The following is a 24301-nucleotide window of genomic DNA, read 5'->3' as shown; positions in this document are numbered from 1 at the left end:
GAGAGTGACATAGAGGCAATGCCGTGCAAAAGTAGCACACACCCAAACTCTACTGTGATGGATTCAAGGATCAACACTGGGCCAGAATTGGTCAACAATACAATAATGAACTTGAAAAAGTTACAAAAAACAAAGTTACTTTAACCACCGTTTCTGCTCTATGGATGGCTGTCTTCCTGGGTATAATTCCACAAGTTATAATTTTCTGACACCTCAGTGCTTATTCTCAGAGAGAGATTCTATGTGTCGTATCGGAAGGTTACTCAGCCAAAGGGTGCAGAATCCCCAAATCCCAATTTACCCAACCTGCAGATCATATTTTACTGGATGACCATTATGGCATTAAAGTGCCAGGTGACATTTTCTTCCTTTGCACTGCTGGTATTTTAAGTCCAAATTACCACTGCTGCCCTCATTTCAATCTATAAACGCAGTCATCCTTCTGCTCTTTGATCCAGAAACATTTTGGAAGTCTCATCATCAGCTGAATCATATAGACTCAAAATGATTGCAAGGAGATAGTAATTATTCAAAAGCTTACTTACTCCATCATCAATGTCAATGATGTAACCACTGTCCAAACAATTTATCCAGTAGTGCTTTACGATTGCCTCGCTGAAATGGAACACATTTATTAAATGGTATTTCTAACATTCTTTGACCATTATCCAATGTTCCCATCACATCGCTTGCAATGCTACTCAATTCCTTAACTTACAGTTTTCCCTTCCCTTTGCAGTTATAAAAACCAGAACGCCCAGGCTTGACATTATCTAATCGTTTGGTTTTAACCTTTGATGAATGCGCAATTAACATATTCCTGGAATTGGAGCCTCCAGTGTTTAGGATATTTGAACAGTTTCCTTAAGTAGAGATGGTGAATAACATAATTTCCAATGTTTCACATTGTAAAATCAGTTATGGCAGGTTTCATGTGTAGGAAGGAACACCAGATGCTGGTTTACACCAAAGACAGACACAAAATGCTCAAGTAACTCAGCAAGTCAGGCAGCGTCTCTGGAGAAAAGGAATAAGTGGCGTTTTGGGTGGAGACCCTTCTTTTCATGTTGGAAAGGGTTCAGTTACACTCTATAGGTACATGAAGCATGCATTCATATTAGGGTTGAATGAGTACCCAATACACTCTTGAGCTCTGTAAAGGTAAGCCACATAATTTGCTTGCCTGACAGCAGACTCATAAAACAGACAAGCTATTTCAAGTTCCATCATGGGAGGAGATTATCACGTGGACAGAGGAAAATATTCAAATATGTTCCCAAAGCCCTCTTGAAAAATACAACATGCCCACTCACTCCCTGGTTCACAATCGCTCAATGTGGAGAGATAGCATTTAAGATTAGGATCAGTTAAGAACCTCATACATCAGAAGCTATTGTAGGTGCACAGAGTCTCACAAACCACACACCAACCCACCCCTATCAGATGTACAGTCAACCCACATTGGCCTCATTCACATCAGAACCCAAGGGACTGCCTTGATAGTAAGAAAACAAAATAAAGGGAACAAGATAACTAGAACCTTAGTTTAGTTTAGAGATACAATGTGGAAACAGGCTCTTCAGCCCACTGAGTCTGCATCGAATAGTGATCACCCATACACTACTACAAGTCTTTGAAGTGTGGGAGGAAACCGGAGCACCTGGAGGAAACCCAGAGGGAAAACATGCAAACTCCGTAAAGACAGCACCTGTAGTCTGCATCAAACCCGGGTCTCTGGCGCTGCGTTGACCTAGTTAATTGTTTTGTAGTTTGGAACTGCTTGTGGAGTACTATTATGCAGAAAATTGTAGGTATCCTTTTTCTCCTCACAACCAGGAAAGTGTTAATTGATTGCTAACATACAACCGGTTGCAATTTGTTTTGGGTCGCTAGAGGATGCATTGATGCACTGATCATAATTCCTTCCTTACTTGTTGATTACTTGTCGTGTTGTAATGGCTAGGTTCTTGTCATCACGGCTGGGTCTCATTAACATATTTCCAAATTCTTTGTTTTTTGCCAGCAGGTTCTCAGCTTCCATCCTTGAGACTTTATAGAAACAGCTGGAAGAAATGGAGACAAAAAAAAGTTAAAAAGGATAGCGGTCAACTAAACTGGAAAGTATCCACTCGAATAAAGGTACATGATTAATATTTAATGCCTCTATAACCACTCCCTTAGTTAATGTAGAGGAGTTAACTCTTTCATAACAAATAGGCCAATACTGCCATTAAACAGAAGCCTGGGAGATTTTCATACAAATACTTCGGAAGCACGATGCAATCTTGGGTTTGGTGTCCAGATAATCGCATTATGATGACAACCCCTAATTAGTCTAAACTAACCTTCTCATCTTTGTGCCACACTATCATTGAACTCACCAGGATCAACTAGTAGCTTTTGCTTGGTTGAGCTGACAAGGACAGGATGCTGCTGATTTACATTGCTTTCCTTTAACGTATATGGGAGAACATAATGTTGGATTGGGATTCAATATTCTTCTTACAAGAGTATACAAGGTGCAGACTTGAAAACCGTTGAGGCGAGTGATGTAAGAGTGATGAGCATGAAGAGAATCCACAGGGCAGAAAGAATTGAACATAGCAGAAGACAGCATAACAAACAAAAACAAAAACAAAAACAAAAAAAAATGAAATGGACATGCAACGGGTTCAGGAGAAATTCATCCCCCTTTTACCTCCCTCAACATCAACTAATCCCACTTCCTTTCAACACCTAGAAAGGTACCTCAGACGGTCGTTTTCTACATCATCGTAGTTGTTTTGATCAAGCTCTGGAGTTGTTGATCGTGGTGGTGGCAGGGGTGGTGGAGAGGACCATAACATTCGGCGTTGTTTTGTCTCCTGCTCAAGTACCTCCTGAAGTCTCCGAATCTGTCCAGGGAGGAGAACCTGGTTGGGAATCTCAAGCTATAATAGAGAAAATTGCACAAGACATTGGTTAGGCCACATTTGTTGTACAAGACATTGGTAAGGTCACATTTAGAGTATTGTGTTCAGTTTTGGTCACTATGTGAAGCTGGAAAGGGTGCAGATAAGATTTACGAGGATGTTGCCAGGACTCGAGGGCCTGAGCTATAGGGAGAAGTTGAACAGGCTAGGACTTTAGTCCTTGGAGTGCAGGAGGATAATGGGCGATCTTGGAGGTGTACAAGATCATGAGAGAAATAGGTAGGGTATATGCACAGAGTCTTTTACCCAGAATAGGGGAAATCAAGAGCCAGAAAACATACAGTAGGTTTGAGGTGAGGGGGGAAAATATTCAATATGAACCTGGGGGCAACTTTTTTTTTTAAAACACAAACAGTGGTAGATATATGTAACGAGCTGCCGGTGGGGGTAGTTGAGGAAGGTACTATCGCTATGTTTAAGAAACATTTAGACAGGTACATGGATTGGAAAGGTCGAGAGGGATACGGGCCAAACACAAGCAGGTAGGTCTTGGGACAGGTAGACGAGGCATGTTGGTCGGTGACGGTAAGTTGGGCCTGTTTGAACATTGTACGACTCCAATACACACCACAACATTCAGAACATGCTCAGTCACAACAATTTAATGAATTGTATTTCCTTACTGATAACCTTACTGTAATTTAAACATTCATGTTTAGAGCAATGGGGGTTGCCTTACTCCTGTGACACTTATGATAGATTGATTGAATGTATTATTTCATTTCAAAATGGCCTATCTCATGAAGAACAATAGTCTGGAACTTTAAAAAATCCATACAATTGATCACAGTTGCAAACCGCCAAGATCAAATAGAGGTCATTAAATTGTCCCTTTAATTAAGAAAATTATTAGCATCTCTTTCAGTACACTTTGAAAAGTGACATTCATATTCCCAGTTGAAGAAAGATGAAAGAAAACAAGATTAAATGTTTCTTCTGATTCCTGATGAATAAATGAATAACATTTGGCTTGCTCCAATTCCATCCGACTGACTTAATATTCAAGCCAAACTAAGTACTCATGTAGAGCATGGAAAATATCACCAAAATAGGTATTTCGGAATGGGAGCCATATCCTACAACATTTTCATTGGGAATTACTTTAGTCTTTAGTCAGAAGGTGGTGAATCTGTGGAATTCATTGCCGCAGAAGGCCGTGGATGCCAAGTCAATGGATATTTTCAAGGCAGAGATAGATAGATTCTTGATTAGTACGGGTGTCAGGGGTTATGAGAAGCCAGGAGAATGGGGTTAGGAGGGAGAGGTAGATCAGCCATGATTGAATGGTGTAGAATTGATGGGCCGAATGGCCTAATTCTGCTCCTATCACATGAACATAAATTGTGCACCTGATTGGATAAAGCAATATTTTCTTTCACCATTTATCTAAGATAACTAAAGTGGCAATGGAACTGACTTACCTTTGTAACTGTGTGAATGAAGCTTCTCCATTGATCTAGGGCCTCCAAAGTATCTGCCTGTGGAGAAAAAAACCCCACAAACTTAAATAAATTTTGATTTCTGTTTGCATGTTTTCTCCATTACGAGATGGATTTCTCTCAATCTTCCATTTTCCAGTCACAATTCTCTATCTACACTGTCTTCCATCTTTGCCTTCCTAAATAATCAAGGCAGAGATAGATGGATTCTTGATTAGTACAGGTGTCAGAGGTTATGGAGAGAAGGCAGGAGAATGGGTTAGGAAGGAGAGATAGATCAGCCATGATGGAATGGACTTGATGGGCCAAATGCCTAATTCTACTCCTATTCCTTATGACCTTATGAGAGTTCAAACAAATCCCAATTCAATCTCAAGGAATCTTCTGTCTGAATCCATTGCAACTGTTGGGACACAATATTAAATTCAACAATTTCAGATAACCAGCATTTCTTGCTGGTGTCGGAACTAGTCAGGTCTGATCAAAGATCATCCACCTGTAACATTAGTTTTTCTCTCCACAGAAGCTGCTCGATTTGTTGAATATTTCCAGCAACCATGTTCTGTATTTATTTAGTGGTTCCAACATTTGATTGTGCTCTAAGCTGCTCCTATTCATATCCATCTATTTACACCTCCACCAGGCAGGTCAGCTGTGATACCAAGCATTCAATATCCTCCATCAATGTTTGTATCACTTGGACAAACCTATTCTCCATAATTTCTTCTCTTTCAGAACGGGAAAAGGAGACAAAACATGCACTTTAAAACGCTTCACCTGGATGGACTATTTGGGAGCCTGGATGACTCCCATCTCAGGAGTAGGAGTAGGTAGGAAAGTAACAGGGTGTATGTTGCATCTCCTATGGCAATAGACAAAAGTGCCGTGAGATAGGGAACAAAAAGTAGTCATGGAAGTGTGAACAAAGGACCAGTTGAGGGAATGGTTACCTTGGGAACGAACCTTTGTTTCCCTCAACGCTACTCCCTCTTTAGAACTTAAAATATGCTAGATTTTTCTTCCTCCTTGTCCAATTTAATGAAAGTCATTGACTGAAGACCCTTTCTCCATTTTCCCCTCTCTCCACAAATGCTGCCTGATTTGATGAGCATTACTACTATTTTGTCTTTATGTCATGCTGCAAGATCACTGGTTAAAATAACTATTCACTTGGTATGTAAACCATGAGGGCCAAAAAGCATGAGGGTCAACACAAGGACAAAATGTTACCTTTAACTTTATGTCTCCAGATTTCATCTTCAAGATCATGACGTGTTGTCGGTTATTATTATAGATTTTATCGTCTTCCACAGACATGAAGTCTTCAAGATTGATTTTCTCAATATACTGAAAAATAAAGGTTCATAATATAAATGAAAAGGCAAAGAAAGTGGAAACTTTGTCTTTATTTTTATAAACGGGGAATAAAAGCACAAAGTAAAGTTCTTGTTTCCTGAAGACCAGTGGCAGGGTTGCGCAGCGGTAGAGTAAAAGTATATATCAAACAAATAGGAAAGTGAATTTATTATGGGTGCCTTCGAGCCAGCAGCGCCATTCAATGTGATCATGGCTGATCATCTACAATCAGTTCCTGCCTTTCCCCATATTCCCCGAGCCCTATCTAGCTCTCTTTTAAAAGTATCCAGAGAACCGGCCTCCACCGCCCTCTGAGGCAGAGAATTCCTCAGACTCACAACTCTCTGTGTGAAAAAGTGTTTCCTCATCTCCGTTCTAAATGGCTTAGCCCTTATTCTTAAACTGTGGCCCCTGTTTCTGGACTCCCCCCAACATCGGGAACATGTTTCCTGCCTCTAGCGTATCCAAACCCTTAATAATCTTTTGTGTTTCAATAAGATATCCTCTCATCCTTCTAAATTCCAGAGTACAGGGAAAGATAGATCAGCCAGGATAGAATGGTGGAGTAGACTTGATGAGGCGAATGGCCTAATTCTGCTCCTATAACTTATGAACTTGTAAGGTATGTAGGACTCATGGGTTTTGCTGGACAGGTTCTCAGATACTGGTTTGTGGATTAACTGGCTACTATAAATTGTTCTGAGTAAAGGTGGATGGTGGTCATTGTCGCAGTCTGGAGGGTATGTGCAAGAACACAAGGTTGTAGGAAAATAAGGACAGGGATTGATCTGAGAGCCAGCATAGGCTCAACGGGATGAAGGCCTTCTATGTGGCGGTGTAATACAACATGAAGTAAGGTGAACAATTTAACTACAACAGCCACCCCTGCAAACATCCATGCAAGTTCATTTATCACAGCATTACTTCCTCGAATAATGGCTGCAATATTAATGACATTTTATTTCATTAAATTAAAAACAGCAGCTGCCAAACAAGCGAAGGACAAGATTGTTGAAAACTCTATGGATTGGAACAATGGCTCTCTTCAAAAAGGTAAAAAAAAAAACACCTTAATTTACAAAGTGCGGACAGAGCTGGAAACTGTTTGCTTTCATTGCAAGATAAGAACTATTTGAAGTTAACTGGCAATTGCATAGGTTTCTGACACTCCTGGGAACTTCTCCAATTCAGTTTAATTATTGTAAACATGTGTTCCTGGATGATGACTCAAGTGAATCCATCTTGTAGGGTCGCTAATGCATTAGGATTATACCAAGACAACACAAAGTGTAGAATGGTTTCTGGGATTAATGGATAGGAATGCAAGAATTGCTAATGAGAAGAGCTCAAATGTGTTCGCCTATTTTAATTGCAGTCATTTTTAAGAATTCCTTTCCTAGACCCAATAGTGCCTTTATAATCAAAATGGTGAATAAAATGGTAACTAATGCAAAGGAAGCTGGAAAAGTCTGAAGAAGAATTCAAGCCCAAAACATCACCCATCCATGTTCTCCAGCCATGCTGCTTGATGCAACGACACAGAAAGTTGGAGTAACTCAGTATGTCAGGTAGCATCTCTGGAGAAAAGAAATAGGTGATGTTTCAGGTCGAGACCCTCCCTCACCCAGTTATGCTGCTTGTTACTCTGGCACTTTGTGTGTCCTTTTTTCTGGATATCCTTCATCGGTCAAACAAGCAAAATTAGGCCCAAGATACTCCATCTTGGCAAAACCATACAAACTACTTACTTTCTCTCCCCCTGCTATTTCCCACGTACCTCATTCCAGCCACAAGAATAACAAAAAATCAAACCATGCAATAAGTTGTTTACTGAGGCTTCTACAAAATGGATGGTGTGGGGGACTAGCTTACAGAAACACACAGTAACATACCATTGGATCCCTGCTGGTCACCTGGAAGAATAACTCGTTCCCTCTCAGCACAGCCCAGTACCTCTTGTATTTCTGCCAATAAGAATTGCACATTAATTGAGGAATATACAATCATTACATTATTTTCTCTCTTTCAGTTCCTCCCCCATTTCACCCTCCCCAGACCACTTGATACTTCTGGTTGGAAAACAAATTATTTGGATCACCAGTATCACCATGGAGGCTGAATGGAATTCTCAGTTTGATCGAGTCTGTTGCTGTAACACAGGAAACCTTTCCCCCCCCCCCCTCCATCTTAAAGCTGCCAGGCCTGTCTCAATGGTTCACAACATACAAACTTGCAAGTAGTTGTGCTATAACATGATAGTTATGTTCCCAAGGAACCTCACGTGACAGAAAGTCACATAATATTGAACAGGCTATAGTTGCCTTCAAAGTACCACTATAAACAAGATTTCCCCCATCATGGTATAACCAGCGCGGCCAACATAATATAAATACTGTTCCTAATCCATCATCCATTAAGGGCAGTTCGGTGGTGTAGTAATAGAGTTGCTGCCTTACAACTCTCTGCTGCCTTGCCAAAGACCAGAATTCAATCCCAACTACGGGTGCTGTCTTTATGGAGTTTGAATGTTCTTCCCTTGACCGCATGGGTTTTCCCCAGATGCTCCGGTTTCCTCCCACACTCCAAAGATGTACAGGTTTGTAGGTTAATTAGCTTCAGAATTTTTTTTTTTAAATTGTCCATAAGGTGTAGGGTAGTGTAGCAATGTTACAAAATTTTGAGATTTTAAAAATCAAGTTTGTAATTTATCCCATCAGATAAAGCATAAAAATAAGTTTAATTTGACACCTAATTCACTTTCTCAAGTATCTCAAGTATTTAAAAAGTTATGGCCATTTTCATACTCGGAAATGAGCATCTTGTTCCCTATTGATTTTCTATGGACATAACAAAAAAGCTGTGATCGTGAACAGTCAAAAGCCCATAACTTTCTTAAAAATTAAGAGAACTGAATAAAATTTTCAGTTATCATAGATTGAAGCATTCTGAAACAAATATAAAATAATCTTACTTGGATGACCTGAAATTAAAGCATATAATTAGTTAGTTACCTAATTGTAGCTAATTTCAGACTTCAATTACTAGATCTAAACATCTATCCATTTCTTAATAAATGATTAACATTTTTAAATAGCCTAAATGTCCAAATAATATTCACAAATAATTCACAATAAAACATGATTTTTAAATCTCATTTACATTAATTTATAGACCAAATGGAAGGAATTTAGTGTTCAATTGCTGTAAATAAATGCCCATTTTAAATCAGCTTTCCAGTGGGTCCCTGTGGAACGCGCTGGTTTAGAACGTTCACATTGCGGTAGATTTGTGCCCCCAAATGCCCAGAAAAATACTGAGGGATATAATGGGCCCAAAATGAGCTGCTCGCAATATTAAACTTTGTATAAAGGGATCTTAAGAAGCCCTTTTTAATGTAAAAATATACAACCTACCTTCAATTATTTGCTCTATGAGTCCCTGCGGTTGCTGGTGGTCGCGGGTTTAGAGATTGATTTTTAAACTACTATAACTATTATACGAGGCCTTTAAAACTAATAATAGCTTTTGCGACGGGGACTTCCAGCGATTTTTCGTTAATAATTAACTAGGTTGAACATCTTCGATTTGAACAGCCTAGAGAAAATCGCGTTTTAAACCCGCCCCCTCTAAACGGCGCCAAAATCGCGCACACCCGCAGCGTCAGATTTTCAACGACGCTTCAGGTAGGCTTTGCAACATACCTAGGTAGTGCTAGTGTACGGGATGATCGCTGGACTGCATGAACTCGGTGGGTTGAAAGGCCAGTTTCCATTCTGTATCTCAAAACTAAACTGGATTTCGATTAAGGCAGCCTGCGTTACAACACAACTATATGTATCTTAGGCTTGCCAGCAATATGAGTGAATAAATTAAAAAGATATTCCTTCCAGTACAATTACATCATCAGTCCTTATAAATTAATCATTAGTGACTGTATTAGGCCCAATGCAAATGTCACACATGATCCCAAGCACGTAAACCACTTCTATAATGTTTCAGAAGGAACTGCAGATGCTGGAAAATCGAAGGTACACAAAAATGCTGGAGATACTCAGCGGGTGCAGCAGCATCTATGGAGCGAAGGAAATAGGCAACGTTTCGATCGAAACGTAGCCTATTTCCTTCGCTCCATAGATGCTGCTGCACCCGCTGAGTTTCTCCAGCTTTATTGTGTACCTTCTATAATGTTTCAGTCAGAGTTAAGGGCCTGTCCCACTTGGGGAGTCATTTGCTCCTCATTTGCGCGACATCATTTACGCGTCACGCCGCACGACGCGAGCGTCATTGTGCGCATTAGGCGTGCGGTGACGTAGGCAGTGACGCACGGTCGCGTGCGGTGCCCCAGGATTTTGGGATGTACAAAATCTTCGCTTGCCATCTGCGTGACACGCAAATGATGCCCAAGTGGGACAGGCCCTTAAATGATTCCTGCTTAGTTACATTTTGCAATACAACAGATCAACCTCTTCTAGAATCTGGCAGATTGATCAAAACACAGTGAGGTTAATCTTACAATTGCCATTCCAATCGTGAGGATTAATTTGTTACTGATTACCGCTGAATTTGCAATCAGCTTGGAATTTGAACCCAATGCAAATCTTATGGCTGTGTTAGTAAGTAACATGCCCTCATGCAAGGCAAAAAACAATTGTATTAAGCTGGATTAATTTTCCTCGAAACAGTGGCAATTTGCAGCACAAGGAATTGGAAAAGAGGAATGTATAAAATGGTGATTAAATAAAAGGAGTATCTGAAAATTCCATTGGCTGCATTATCTTGTACCATAGCACGACTTGGATGCTAGAATGATTCTATTTGGTTTGCAGGAGTGGGAGTAGACTTATACATTTTATGGATCTTCTATCATAAGATATTCCACTCTGCTTCCAACTTGTGTCAGAGTGGGGTTATAGACATTGAATATGCCTCTGGTACTTGACGTTCACTGCCGGGAATTATTATTAATTTCTTAACCTTCAAGCTTAGTACTGCACCTCCCCGACCCGTACCAGTGTGCGTGAGGTTTTAAAACGCTGATAAGATTTCACATGCAGGAAGTAAACTCTCAAAAATATGTTTTGATCTAAGTACGATTCCACCCATGGGAAAAATTTACGACCCATTGATGAGCAATTGATGCCATTATGCAGGTTGCAGGGTCAGAATTTGGATCAGGTGGCTTTGGCCTTTTCCTTGTATGATCATTGCCTGTTGAGACTGCGATATTGACAATATATAATCTAATCACGACCAATCAATCTTCATAGATTAAAGCACAGTAAATTCCCCAGTTGTCAATCTTCTAACGATCTTAACAATTGGAAGGCATGTGGGCCGCACGTAATGTTCATCTGTGAAATGACCAAACAAGGAGATCTGTGAGCCTCAGCACAAAATGGCTACAGTATTAGACACAGGGAAGGCTAGGGCATAAGATTACATCCTAGCTGTGGCACTGGAGACCTGCAGTCCAGAATTAGCTGAGCCCCAAGCCACACTGACCAAGCAGAATTGCAACACTGACATCAATGATGTAAATAATTACTACCCAACCACTCCTCAGTCATCACCAAAGTGGTGGAAGCCATTATCAACTGTGCTTTCAAGCAGCACTTGCTCACCAATAACCTCCTCACGAGTCTGAAGAAGGGTTTCGGCCCGAAACGTCGCCTATTTCCTTCGCTCCATAGATGCTGCTGCACCCGCTGAGTTCCTCCAGCAATTTTGTGTACCTCCTCACTAATGCTTGGTTAAGGGTTTTTCAGAATGACTATGTTCTAGACCGTAATCCAAATATGGACCAAAGAGCTGAATTGTAGAACTAGGAGGATGACAAAGGTATTTGATGGGATACAACATCAAGGCATCCTGGTAAAACTGAGGCGAGTGGGCAGTAAAAAGGGAAAACTATTTAATAACTGGAGTCATGAATCAGAAAAAGAAAAATGGTGTGGTTGATTGATCAATTGAGCTGATTGATTGGTTGAAAAATACAGCATGGAAGCAGGCCCTTTGGCCCACCAAGTCCATGCCAACCATCAATCGCCCATTCACACTAGTTCTCCCACTTTGGCATCCACACTAATGAAAAATACAGAAGCCAATTAACCTACAAACCTGCACAACTTTGGGATGTGGGAGGAAATCGGAGCATCCAGAGGAAATCCACACAGTCACAGGAAGAATATGTAACCTCCATACAGACAGCTCCCGAGGTCAGGATCGAACCAGGTCTCTGGTGCTGTGAGGCAGCAGCTCTACCAGCTGCACCACCAAAATGGTAGTCAGGGATCAATGATCCTTGCACCGAGCTTCCTCAATTTGGAGTCCAAAGCCCAATTATCGTCAGCTGCTTCATCGATGATCTTCCTCCCATTATAATGTCAGAAGTGGGGATGTTCCCTAATGATTGTACAAAGTTTACTTCCACTTGCAACTCAGCAAAAGGAGCAACCTATACCAACTTGCAGCAAAACCCAAGGGGCATTCAGGCTTGGCCAACATTCACACCATTAAAACGCCAGGTGATAACCAACTCCTACAAGTGAGAATCTAACTACTCACCTCACCTCATTACGATCAATCGGTCCCCTTCATCGATATCTTGAGGGCCACCGCTGACCCCAAACTCAACTGGATCAACTAAACAAACACTAAGTGCTGGCTACAGAATTGGCAGCCTGTGGCAACTGAATCAACTCCGGACACCCCAAGACTCACACCAACATTTTCCCAAAACACTAATGTCAGGTGTGTGATGAAACACTCTCCACTTACCATCACCAGTATACAGAGACTGCAATGCGTACATCTACAAAGTGCACTGCAGTTGTTCAGCAAGGCTACCCCGACAACACCTCCTAAACTTGTGACCTCCACCAGTAAGAAGTACATAGGCACTAGGTGGATGGAAACACCACTATCTGCAGGTTCCCTGCAAGTATTTTTACCGATTTGGAAATATTGCTGGTCTTTTGTCATTACCAGGTGTAAATATTGGAACTCCCAACCCAACATGCTATTGAGGTGCCCTCCCCAGAAGAACTGCAGTGGCTCACGAAAACAGCACACCACTTTATTCTAAAGGACATTTAGCAGTGGGCAGGAACAGGTTGGTCTGGCTGATCCAGACCCAAATCCAGAAAAAGAATGTGTAAATAAAAAAAAAAAAGAGTTCTTCCAGTCCATCTATCAGCACCAACTGACACGAACCCATGTTGATAAAATAGAGATTTGTCAAGTTACGCATCACACACTCAAAGGCATACTTGTCAGACAATGACTTGCAAATTCCATATAGAGATAAAGAGAAAAACACCTTTGCTAATATAACTCAATGGCTAAAAATGTTGCAAATACCCAGCATTATCTTTCACTAGGCAAAGACACGCACACAGACAGACACATTCCTCTCAGTTTTTTTTGATCAACAGAGTTGATATATTAATTTTCATGCTTTCATAACAGACATTACCTATCCAGCTGAGTGTTCCAACAATTTTCTTTTATTCCTGATTTTCAGCATCAATGTACTGTCATGTGACCACTGATGGCAAACTGTTCACTGCACGCATGCATTCATTATTTTTTAAGTGTCTAAATCTGCATTAGGTGCAGGTGGTGCAGATGCATAGGAACTCTCCCTGTACATTGGCCTTCGACATGTCTCGGGTCTAATCTCATAACTGCTCCAACGTGACATTTCTCTCAAACCAGCCTTTCACAGAGTAAAGTTGTAAATGCTACATCAGTTGTCAATACAGTACTCAAGAGATGCTTTTATACTATTCATGAGTCATCGCTGAACCTAATGGAGACCATTTCAAAATCAAGTTATGCATAACCTTTCTGTCCATCACAGAGCAAAATAATGACTAACGTATGGGACGGCATGGTGGCGCAGCGACAGAGTTGCTGTCTTATAGATGCAGGGACCTGGGTTCAATCCCGACTATGGGTGCTGTCTATACAGAGTTTATACGTCCTCCCCGTGACTGCGCGGGTTTTCTCTGAGTGCTCCTGTTTTCTCCCAACTCCAAAGATGCACAGTTTTGAAGGTTAATTAGCTTCAGCAAAATTGTAAATTGTCCCTAGTGCAGGATAATGCTAGTGTGCGGGGACCGCTGGTCGGCATGGACTCGATGGGCCGAAGGGCCTGCTTCCGCTCTGTATCTCTAAACTAATCAGTTCAGTCTGATATGAATTCAGATTCCAGTGATGAAAGGCTTGTTTCTAGCATACCTGGACATTCAAAGGATCAGAGGAAACAAAGAATGGGATTAAAAAAGAAAACTGCTATCTAAATGCAAATTGTTGTTTTGTATGTCTACGTGGACAGACATGTGATGGGAGTATACGTGCGATGTGGTAACGTATTATTCACATTGGCATCAGGAAGCAAGATGCACTTACAGTAACTGAGTTGTTCTAATACTGCAAATATTCTCACTTCTGGCCAAACGCCAGGTTATGTCAAGAATCACGTCAATCCAGATAATGTTTACAGCACGTCTTCAAAATGATAAACACGGAACCTTAGATGAGATTGATTATTTGATTCCTTAAGGTTACAAGGAAGGAGATGAAAAATATTTGCAAAAAAAAAAATGAGGAATGGGGAATTTCACATAGACCTCAAAAGTTAAAATCAAAAAGGTAAAAACCAGACACTTGTCGAGGTGATCCAGACTGACATTCTGTTACTGTACCAAAGGAGCGCTGCAATTCAGGAGGGGGAAAAAAACTAGAATCACCCGAGATGGTGGCCGATTAGGAAAGGGGGAGATGCAACGAGACCTGGGTGTCATGGTACACCAGTCATTAAAAGTAGGAGGCACTGGTCATGGCTTGGCATAAAGAGATCATAAGTGATAGGAGTAAAATTAGGCCATTTGGCCCATCAAGTCTACTCCGCCATACAATCATGGCTGATGTATCGCTCCCTCCTAACCCCATTCTCCTGCCTTCTCCCCATAACCCCTTCTCCCCATAAGTATCAAGGGACATTCGGCACAAAATGCTGGAGTAACTCAGCAGGTCAGTTAGCATCTCTAGAGAAAAGGAATAGATGGCGTTTCAAGACTCCTCTTCAGACTATTTTTTCTTTGTCCAACTTATTAATTAATTGCCACCGTTCCTAACGATTCACTTATTCCACCCCAATTTGCATCATTAGCAAATATAATTGCTATGCATTGAATGTCTGAAACTGTGTAATTTACACAAATTATAAACATTAAAGCTTCCCTGAACAGAGCCCTGGGGCTCACGTGTGTAAGAAAGAACTGCAGATGCTGGTTTAAATCGAAGGTAGACACAAAATGCTGGAGTAGCTCAGCAGATGAGGCAGCATCTCTGGAGAAAAGGAATGAGCGACGTTTCGGGTCGAGACCCACACGTTCAGTTTTGATAAAACACCTCGAATGCCACAGATACATCCAACCCTTTAGTTAATTGTACCTATTTTTAACGCCCACTGAAATAAGTAGAAATAAAGAACTGCTGGTTAATACAGAAAAGGACATAAAGTGCTGGAGTAGCTCAGTGGATTAGAATACCAATACAAAGGGTATTCTGACCCAAGTTACCCCAATACTTTGTGACCCACTGAATTACCTTATTTTAGCTTGGCACTCAGTGCTGTTGCCTCACATCTCTTCAGGCGTCCCGACCCAAAAGGTCACCCATTCCTTCTCTCCAGAGATGCTGCCTGTCCCGCTGAGTTACTCCAGCATTTTGTGTCTATTTTCTAGTTTATCATGTTCCATCTCATATTTTGTCACAACACATTAAGAGGTCATTTGACCTATAAAGTTTAAGCCGGCGCTCAAAGTTCCATTACCTACACTTATTCCCCTGTAAACTATTCTCTCTCACATATTCATTAACACTCCTGTTTAAAATTGTTTAGCCAAATACCAACACTATAAATTGCAGCAGTAATTTAGGATAATGTAGCAATTTGCTTTCTAATCCCACAATAACAACCGCGGCAAACATTAACACTTCGACCCACCAACTTGTCCAACAAACTAGTGAAGCCCAAATCTCTCAAAAATCAAATCACAAGTAACAGTTTCCATCACATAGAGATGAAATGATGGGAGTAACTCGGCGGGACAGGCAGCATCTCTGGATAAAAGGAATGGGTGACATTTCGGGAGAAGACCCTTCTTCAGGGTCTCAATCTGAAACGTCACCCATTCCTTCTATCCAGAGATGCTGTCTATCCCGCCGAGTTACTCCAGCATTTTATGTCTATTTTCGGTGTAAACCAGATTCTGCAGTTCCTTCCGACAGTTTCTGTCACAAGCAGCAAAGAGGACTTGGAGATTGACAAGTAGGAATCCGAGACATTTGCACTTTTTAACCTGGAAAATTAGTCACTTGAAATGGTTACGATTATATGTGGTTTAGTTTGACTTTTTAAATTAAATGCAAGAAGTTGCTGGGCTCCTCCCAATGGAATATACTTTTAGAGAGGAAGATAACAGAACCTCCTCCAAGTGCAAAAAAAATTTGAACTGCAGAATAGGTCACCAAATAGAGGCCAAAAAAACCTCAGAGTATCACAGACTTTAATCGCAGAAGTATTACTAATTTTTTTGTAAAGTTTTATATTATTTCACCAGATGACCCACCAGGTAACAAATCCACCTTCAATGCCTACCTCACCCCTGACTGTGGAGCTTGCAGTGTAGGGGTTGTCTGTCCCAAATTTCAAGCCATTACCTGCTACACCATCTATGACACGTTATTTTTACCATTGGCAAACGAGTCAAGAGTGTTTTTATTGTCAAATGTTCCGAAACCAAACAATGAAATTATTACTTACAGTGGTATAACATATATGTAAGCATACTTACTTATCTGACTATTACTCTGTAAAGACCCATAATGAACAAAACAAGTTTAATATATGGAGACATGTTATATATAAAACATGTCTCCATATATTAAATGTTCTTCCACATAACAAATAAATAAACGAGAAAAGTTGTTATATGTGTGTGTTTTATATAAACAATAATAGTGCAAAGTCAAAAATAACGTTCCCCAAGCCTATGTAGTTCGAAGCCTATTTGGAGGCTGTGGTGTTTAATAGCCTGATGGATGACACCAATAAGCTACTAGTAATCGACTAACCGAGTTACAGGAGTCTTTCCAAAGCACCTGTCAGCATTTTAATATACACGTAAAATTCATTATAAAAACGACGATAGCGAAATTGTAATTGATCGATTAAAAAAAGTACTTACCTGGCTTTTATTCTCTATCTTTTCTAAGTAACCTTCGTAGTAGTTCGGGACAAGGCAGGCTCTGGGTTTATCTGGCCTCGAGGATGCCATACTGGTTGAGTTAGCAGGAGCGGACTATCTTCACGAATGACGACTTGAGCGAGTTGTTCTAAGCAAAGATCTTTGGTTCTAAGCAAAGATCACAGAGGAGCAAGATAGGCCACTCCTCCGAAATCCAATGGACTGACGTGTAGTACGTGACGGAACGTCACGGCCGCCATTTCTTTGAGCGACACGCGACTTCCGGTATGCCACCCGCTGTGATCCAAGGCAAAGGTTATAGAGCTCCTCTATAATCTTTGATCCAAAGCAAAGATCCTCGAGTATCTTGTAGCGGGAACAGCCCCCTCCTTTGCGTAGTTTCCCTTGCATTGTATTGTGCAGTTTCCCTTTAACACACACTGCACAAAATTAAATTTAACGTATATATATTTTATATATTTATATGAATGTGTGTCTGTGTGTGAGAGGCAAGTTAGAGATAATAAAGTTTATTCTCAAGGATCAGAAGCAACTTTGATTTAAATCATCACTATTAATTCATTTGTCTTGTAAGATGATGTGCATAAACCATAAAGGCAATTATATATATAATTATATAGTAATAATAAATATATGCATATATATATATATTTATACACATACATATATATACACATACATATATACACACATACATATATACACATACATACATACGTATACACATACATATGCACACATACATATGGATAAATTTATATGCATACATACACATATATACATACATATATACACACATATACATATACATGCATATATACACATACATGCATATATACACATACATATATATTTATACATATGATCATTTTCCAACGATCAATAGATTTACGATCAGTTCCTGTGGATTGGAGGGTAGCTAATGCTATCCCACTTTTCAAGAAAGGAGCGTGAGAGAAAACGGGGAATTACAGACCAGTTAGCCCGACTTTGGTGGTGTGAAAGATGCTGGAGTCAATTATTAAAGATGTAATAATGGGGCATTTGGATAGCAGTAAAAGAATTAGTCCAAGTCAACATGGATTTATGAAAGGGAAATCATGTTTGACTAATCTTCTGGATTTTTTTGCCGCAAGGCTTGGTGTTGGGGCCGCAACTGTTTACCATATATATTAATGATTTTGAAAGGGAATTAGGAGCAAAACTAATGCATACATACCTACATATTTAAATTCATCTGATAAGTTGGTCAAATAACATGGGCACCTTCTTGCTTTTTTTGAGACATGGATTTTTTAAATGTGAATGTCTCATAGCAACACATTTGTGGGTCAGCAGTATTTTATACCAACCCCCACAATTTCAAATAATTGTAAATTGAACTTCTTAAACAAGGAAAACAATTTTTATTTACATCATTTTGTGTGGCTGTCAAGGTGGCTGTGTTGACTGTAATTATGAGACTGCCGGGCAGTATCACTGTGAATGGCGGTGGCTGTGTGTTTTAATGCAAGTGTGAAAAGGAGAGTAAATTTAAAGAGACAATGTGAGAACCATCAGGGTTTCATCCAAGAACCAATTTAAAGGCAAGGTTCCATCAATTACAGTATTTTAATTGAAAATCTTACTCTTAATATTCTTCCTAATCAGGCTTTTTGTGTTCCCTCTTGAACCTTGTGTCTCCCAGAGCCTCTGGGGAGGTTCTGGAGATACAATAATCCAATCTTGAGGCAAATAACCATCTTTAAAACTGGCATTGCCTGCCTTTAATTCTACATTCTCCGAGGATGCTGGATGCCACGACAATCTCTTGCAACAAGTACAGAAAGCCAGGCAACTGCAAAAAGATCAGAGAGGAAAGAGTATGGAAGGGAAAGGCTTTTCAGAATCATAACCAGATTTTATTTGCCATGTTTTGCAACATACGAGGAATTTCATTGGCCAGGTCAGTCATACAATTAAAAGCAACAGCACTCAAAAACACATTTAAATACGGACATTCACCACAGTGACTCCTACACATTCCTCACTGTGATGGAAGGCGAAATAAAGTTCAAGTCCCTTCCTTTTGTTCTTCCTCGGTCAGGGGGCCTCAAGCCCCCCAGTTCAAACTCCGTTCAATGGTGAACTCCTCTTGGTCTCCAGGCCTATAGTGCTGCACAAATCACTGCACCACATGCATCTATTTATTCCCTTTTCACATGGTTCATGCAGCTGGATATTAACTTGCCGACATGGAAAGAGATGCAGTCAGCATTCAATAGTTCAGACTTCTGGGTGAATTAAGGGGCTGCTTGATGGGCTGAGGGTAATCGAGATTGGCTGATTGTCATTCTTTTGGAAGAACTGATGGGAGTTCTTATGGAAAAGCTGATGAATTGACTACGGGATGAGCTGGTGGGCTCGAGGATTGCTGGATGAGTGTTCTAGAAACATAGAAAATAGGTGCAGGAGGAGGCCATTTGGCCCTTCGAGCCAGCACCGCCATTCATTGTGATCATGGCTGATCAGCCCCAATCGATAACCCATGCCTGCCTTCTCCCCATATCCCTTGATTCCACTAGCCCCTAGAGATCTATCTAACTCTCTCTTAAATCCACCCAGTGATTTGGCCTCCACTGCTCTCTGTGGCAGGGAATTCCACAAATTCACAACTCTCTGGGTGAAAAAGTTTTTCTCTCACCTCAGTCTTAAATGGCCTCCCCTTTGTTCTAAGACTGTGGCCCCTGGTTCTGGACTCGCCCAACATTGGGAACATTTTTCCTGTATCTAGCTTGTTCAGTCCTTTTATTCATTTATATGTTTCTATAAGATCCCCTTGCATCTAACAAGAGTGTTTTATTGTCATGTAGAACAATTTCCTGCATCTAGCTTGTCCCAGATAGAACAAATAAATTCTTACTTTCAGCAGCACAACAGAATCTGTAAACATAGTACACTGTAGACACTATGATAAGAAATCCTCTCATCCTTCTAAACTCCAGTGAATACAAGCCTAGTCTTTTAAATCTTTCCTCATATGACAGTTCTGTTAGGTTATTTGATGGTTAGGACAGGTTTAGAGGGGTATGGGCCAAATGCAGGCATGTGGGACTAGTGTAGATGGGACATGTTGGCCAGCGTGGGCAAGTTGAGCTGAAGGGCCTGCTTCTAAGCTGTGAGACTCTATGACTAGGTGATCTGTTGAGGCTGGTGGTATGCCATGAGGAACAATGGGCATGGACCTTTGTAAACCACCACCTGGTTGAGTCTCCTTGAGTCACCATCGGCATTGATAACATCAGTCAGGGGTTGATGATCTGCAAAAAACAAGTTGGTCTCATTCTTGTTCTCTCATGCGATACAGGCAGCAGATCTGAACTGCCTGTGTTTGCCCTCTTGGCTGTCTTGTCAAATTACGCTGGAGATTAGAGTCACCCCTGAAACAAACAGTGCCTTGTGATCCACAGGGGAAAAAATAAAATCTAAATGCAGAACAATGGATGGTTTAAATCAAAGAAAATGATACAAAGAGGCCATTAGAGCAATACCGATCTAGGAAACTGACAGCAGATTTTACAATGCATTTAAACCTCTCCCATTTTAATGAGATGCATTCCTGGAATATGTAGGAAGTTTATTGTAACCTAGTGCCCTAGTGGATTAAGGGCGGCATGGTGGTGCTGCGGTAAAGTTGCTGCCTTACAGTGGGTGCTGTCTGTACAGAGTTCGTAGGTTCTCTCCATGACTGAATGGGTGTTCTCCGAGATCTTCGGTTTCCTCCCACACTCCAAAGACATACAGGTTTGTAGGCTTGGTATAAGTGTAAATTGTCCCTAGTGTGTGTAGGATGGTGTTAGTGTGCAGGGATCGCTGGTCAATGCGGACGCGGTGGGCCAAAGGGCCTGTTTCCGCGCTGTATCTCTGTAAGAAATAGAAGCAAGGATAAGCCATCTAAGTTCAAACCACCATCAGTAAGATTATTGTTGATCCTGCAACTCAACACCTTATTCCCACATTCTCTCCATTATCCTTCATCCTTATCGTATTTGAAAAAAAATATCTCTCCTTTCAAGGACTCGACTTCCACCATCTCACGCGATAAAGAATTCCAAGATTCCCAGCCCTTGAGTGAAGAAACTGCTCCTTGTCTCATTACTAAATATCATGACCCATATTCTGAGACTTTGGCCCTCATTCTAGATCACCAGACCAGCCGCAATCTCCACCCACGAGCCCAATCTAAACAGAGATAGACACAAAATGCTGGAGTAACTCAGTGGGTCAGGCAGCATCTCTGGAGAAAAGGAATAGGTGACGTTGCAGGTCGGAAGCCTTCTTCAGACTGCGTTCTGACACTTCTGCTTCTTCTTCTTGCGTATGGCGTGCAGAGCCTAAAGTTGTAGGACAACTTGTTCTATTTGATCTTATTTGACTGTGCACACCAGGTTGATTGGATTTGTCGAAACAGGGCGGACCACGTGAAGGTTGCAATCTCCCACCCCGCGTTCTGACACCAAAGAGCAAAATGTCCAACGTAGATACAATAATAAATATATCGCCATTTGCATTAGTTTTGTGCAGTTAACAAATCACAATTTCACACAATGTACATAAGACGGCAGTTATTTGACAAATACTCTGCAGTTCGGTGCAGGAGATCTTGTCGACGAATATTCTGGACCCACTGTTGACATCTGAAATTACAGGAGACATCATTTAGGATTAACTAATAAGAAAAAAGATGATCATAACTACATGCCTGAACAATGGATGATATGTCACTTAAATGCAATTGTTTTCAGTTGTGTGGAGAGACCTGTATGTTGAAGATGCTTTTTGCCTCTAATATGTCAATTTACCTTAAATGTAGAAGAGCTTATTAAAATCTTCTTACAAAGACCATTAAGTATTTTCTTTCTATCCTCTTTTGGACCCAAGGCATAGCAGAGCTGCCAACTCTCACGAAGAGGTAAGGGAGGGAGAGAGGGAAGGGAGGGAGAGAGGGAGAGAGAAGAGAGGGAGAGAGAGAGAGATCGAGAGAAGAGACGGGAGAGAGAGATCGAGAGAAGAGAGGGAGAAGGGGGAGAGGGAGATGGGGGGAGAGGAAGAAGGGGGTGAGGGAGAAGGGGAAAAGGGGGGAGAGGGAGAAGGGGAAAAGGGTGGAGAGGGAGAAGGGGGACAGGGAGAAGGGGGAGAGGGGGTGGAACGATAACACATTATAACGCGCAGCCGTCCCATTCCGACCAAAGATTATAGAGCAGATCTCCTCTCCTATCTTTGATTGCGGCCGCCGCCGAACCCCCCGGCCCACGATTGCACCCAATGTGTCCCGCGGGCCATATTTTGGAGACCAATCCCTTACAAGAACAAAACCAAAAACGTACAGAAGTGTTAAAATTGTCTTTATTATTATGGTAAGTAAAGATCTATTAAAAATAAGTCTAATAACTTTGTAATGTACCGACAAACCTAATTTCCCAATGGCCGTTGATGGGAGAACAGAAAATAATATTTTCACGACAGAATATCGACAAAAAATAATAATAATATTTTCTTACCTTTCTTTTTTATCGGGGAACCTAAAGATTGACAGGTCTGGTCGTTTAGATTTACGATTAGAACAATTTATTGCGGAGCAGTGAGATGATGATTTAGATGAGGACGCCATGACAGTGTGGGGGAAGCCCAGTAAAACGCTAAATTAAATGGCGTCGACAGTCACACACGTCATACTACGCGTTTTTCGAGGAGTGGTCTATCTTGCTCCTCTATGATCTTTGGTTCTAAGTGCTTGTTCCAGGAAGTGTGAAGGATATATATGTTCATTCCGGTCCCCTGAGGGGTAAGTGGATCAAGGTGGGTCCCGCCCCTCGCCAACATCGATTGGATCTGGGGAATCTGCTCGGGTTGCTTCCAAATTCCTGACATGCCACAGATTGCTGGTCCTCTGTTACCTGACGCCAGGTACACGTGAATAGTTTACAGCATTACGACAATGCCGAGTGGAAGCATCATGCGCTGCAGTCGGGATGAGGCAACATGGATCGACTTGTTGAGGATGGTGACCAACCTGTGCAGCGACGTCCTCTACTGTTCTCATGGGGTAGTGCGGGCGTTTGATGGCAAGGCTTAGGTCTTTGGGGTTGACGCAAATGCGTATTTCTTGGGTGATCTGTTTCGATGGTGAAAGTGTTGCATATTATATAGTCCTTGAATTTGGAGCAGGCAAACACCACGGCCAGTAGCTCCTTCTCGATCTGTGCGTAGTGCTGTTCGGCAGGGGTCATGGTACGGGACGCGTAGACAAGCGGCACCGAGCCCGAACTGAGAGGCGTCGCAGGTGATGATAATGGGACGCTGCAGGTCAAAAAATTTAAGTGTGGGGGTACTGATCAGCTTGGACTTAAGGATGTCGAAAGCTTTCTGGTGTTGAGGGAACCAAGCCCAGGCCGTGTCCTTCTTTATCAAATCCCTCAGGGGTGCGCTGAGCTCGCTGAGGTCGGGGATGAACTTCCCCAGGTAGTTTACCATGCCCAGGAAACGTTGCAGGCTGGGCACATCAGTGGGTGATGACATCTCGGAGATGGCAGCCGTTTTTTGTGGGTCGGGTTTCAGCCCCGAGGCTGTGAATACATGTCCAACATATGTGACCTCGGGGACGCGGAATCGGCACTTCTTGGGGTTGAGTTTCAAGTTGATCTTCCGGGTCCGGTCTAGGACTTGGCGGAGGTTGAAATCGTGCTCAGCGATATCCTTACCGTAGACCAGGATGTCGTCAACGATGATGGCACATGGTAGACCGGCAAACAGTTGCTCCATTGTCCGTTGGAACACCTCGCTGGCAGAGTTGATTCCGAATGGCATTCGGAGGAACTTAAATCTGCCGAAGGGGGTGCTGAAAGTTGTCAGGTCGGAGGACTGCTCGTCAAGCGGTATCTGCCAGAAGGAGCTCTTGGCATCGAGGACAGAAAAGATTGTGGCCGGACCAACCTGTGCAGTGACGTCCTCTACTGTTCTCATGGGGTAGTGCGGGCGTTTGATGGCAAGGTTTAGGTCTTTGGGGTTGATGCAAATGCGTATTTCGCTTTTTTCCTTTTTCGCGGCAACAACCATGGTGGAGACCCACCTGGTGGGTTTGCTGACCGCCTTTAGGATGCCCATTTTTACCATGCTGTGCAGCGTCGATTCTACTTTGTCCTTCATGGCGAAGGGGACACGGTGTGGCGCACGGACCACTGGCACGACCTTGCGGTCGACGACAATCTTGTGGTTG

The 24301-nt window shown here is 41.7% G+C and overlaps 2 protein-coding genes across 2 annotated transcripts in view; both read right to left on the bottom strand.

Annotated features, from left to right (window-relative positions):
- The window catches only part of LOC116989332 (signal-transducing adaptor protein 1-like), a 116693-nt gene that overhangs the window by 8839 nt on the left and 83553 nt on the right, over positions 1-24301 (bottom strand). The window lies entirely within an intron of this gene.
- On the bottom strand, positions 215-17180 carry LOC116989333 (signal-transducing adaptor protein 1-like). The gene is made up of 7 exons (XM_033046602.1): positions 17026-17180; positions 7660-7731; positions 5642-5758; positions 4394-4450; positions 2749-2930; positions 1932-2063; positions 215-615 (listed from the first exon to the last, which is right to left on the bottom strand). The coding sequence occupies exons 1-7, from the start codon at positions 17113-17115 to the stop codon at positions 435-437; spliced, it is 831 nt and encodes a 276-aa protein (XP_032902493.1). The 5' UTR covers positions 17116-17180; the 3' UTR covers positions 215-434.

The sequence above is a fragment of the Amblyraja radiata genome, chromosome 29 (genome assembly GCF_010909765.2).
Source record: "Amblyraja radiata isolate CabotCenter1 chromosome 29, sAmbRad1.1.pri, whole genome shotgun sequence".
NCBI classification, from domain to species: domain Eukaryota; kingdom Metazoa; phylum Chordata; class Chondrichthyes; order Rajiformes; family Rajidae; genus Amblyraja; species Amblyraja radiata.
This window is presented reverse-complemented; position numbering and strand designations above follow the sequence as displayed.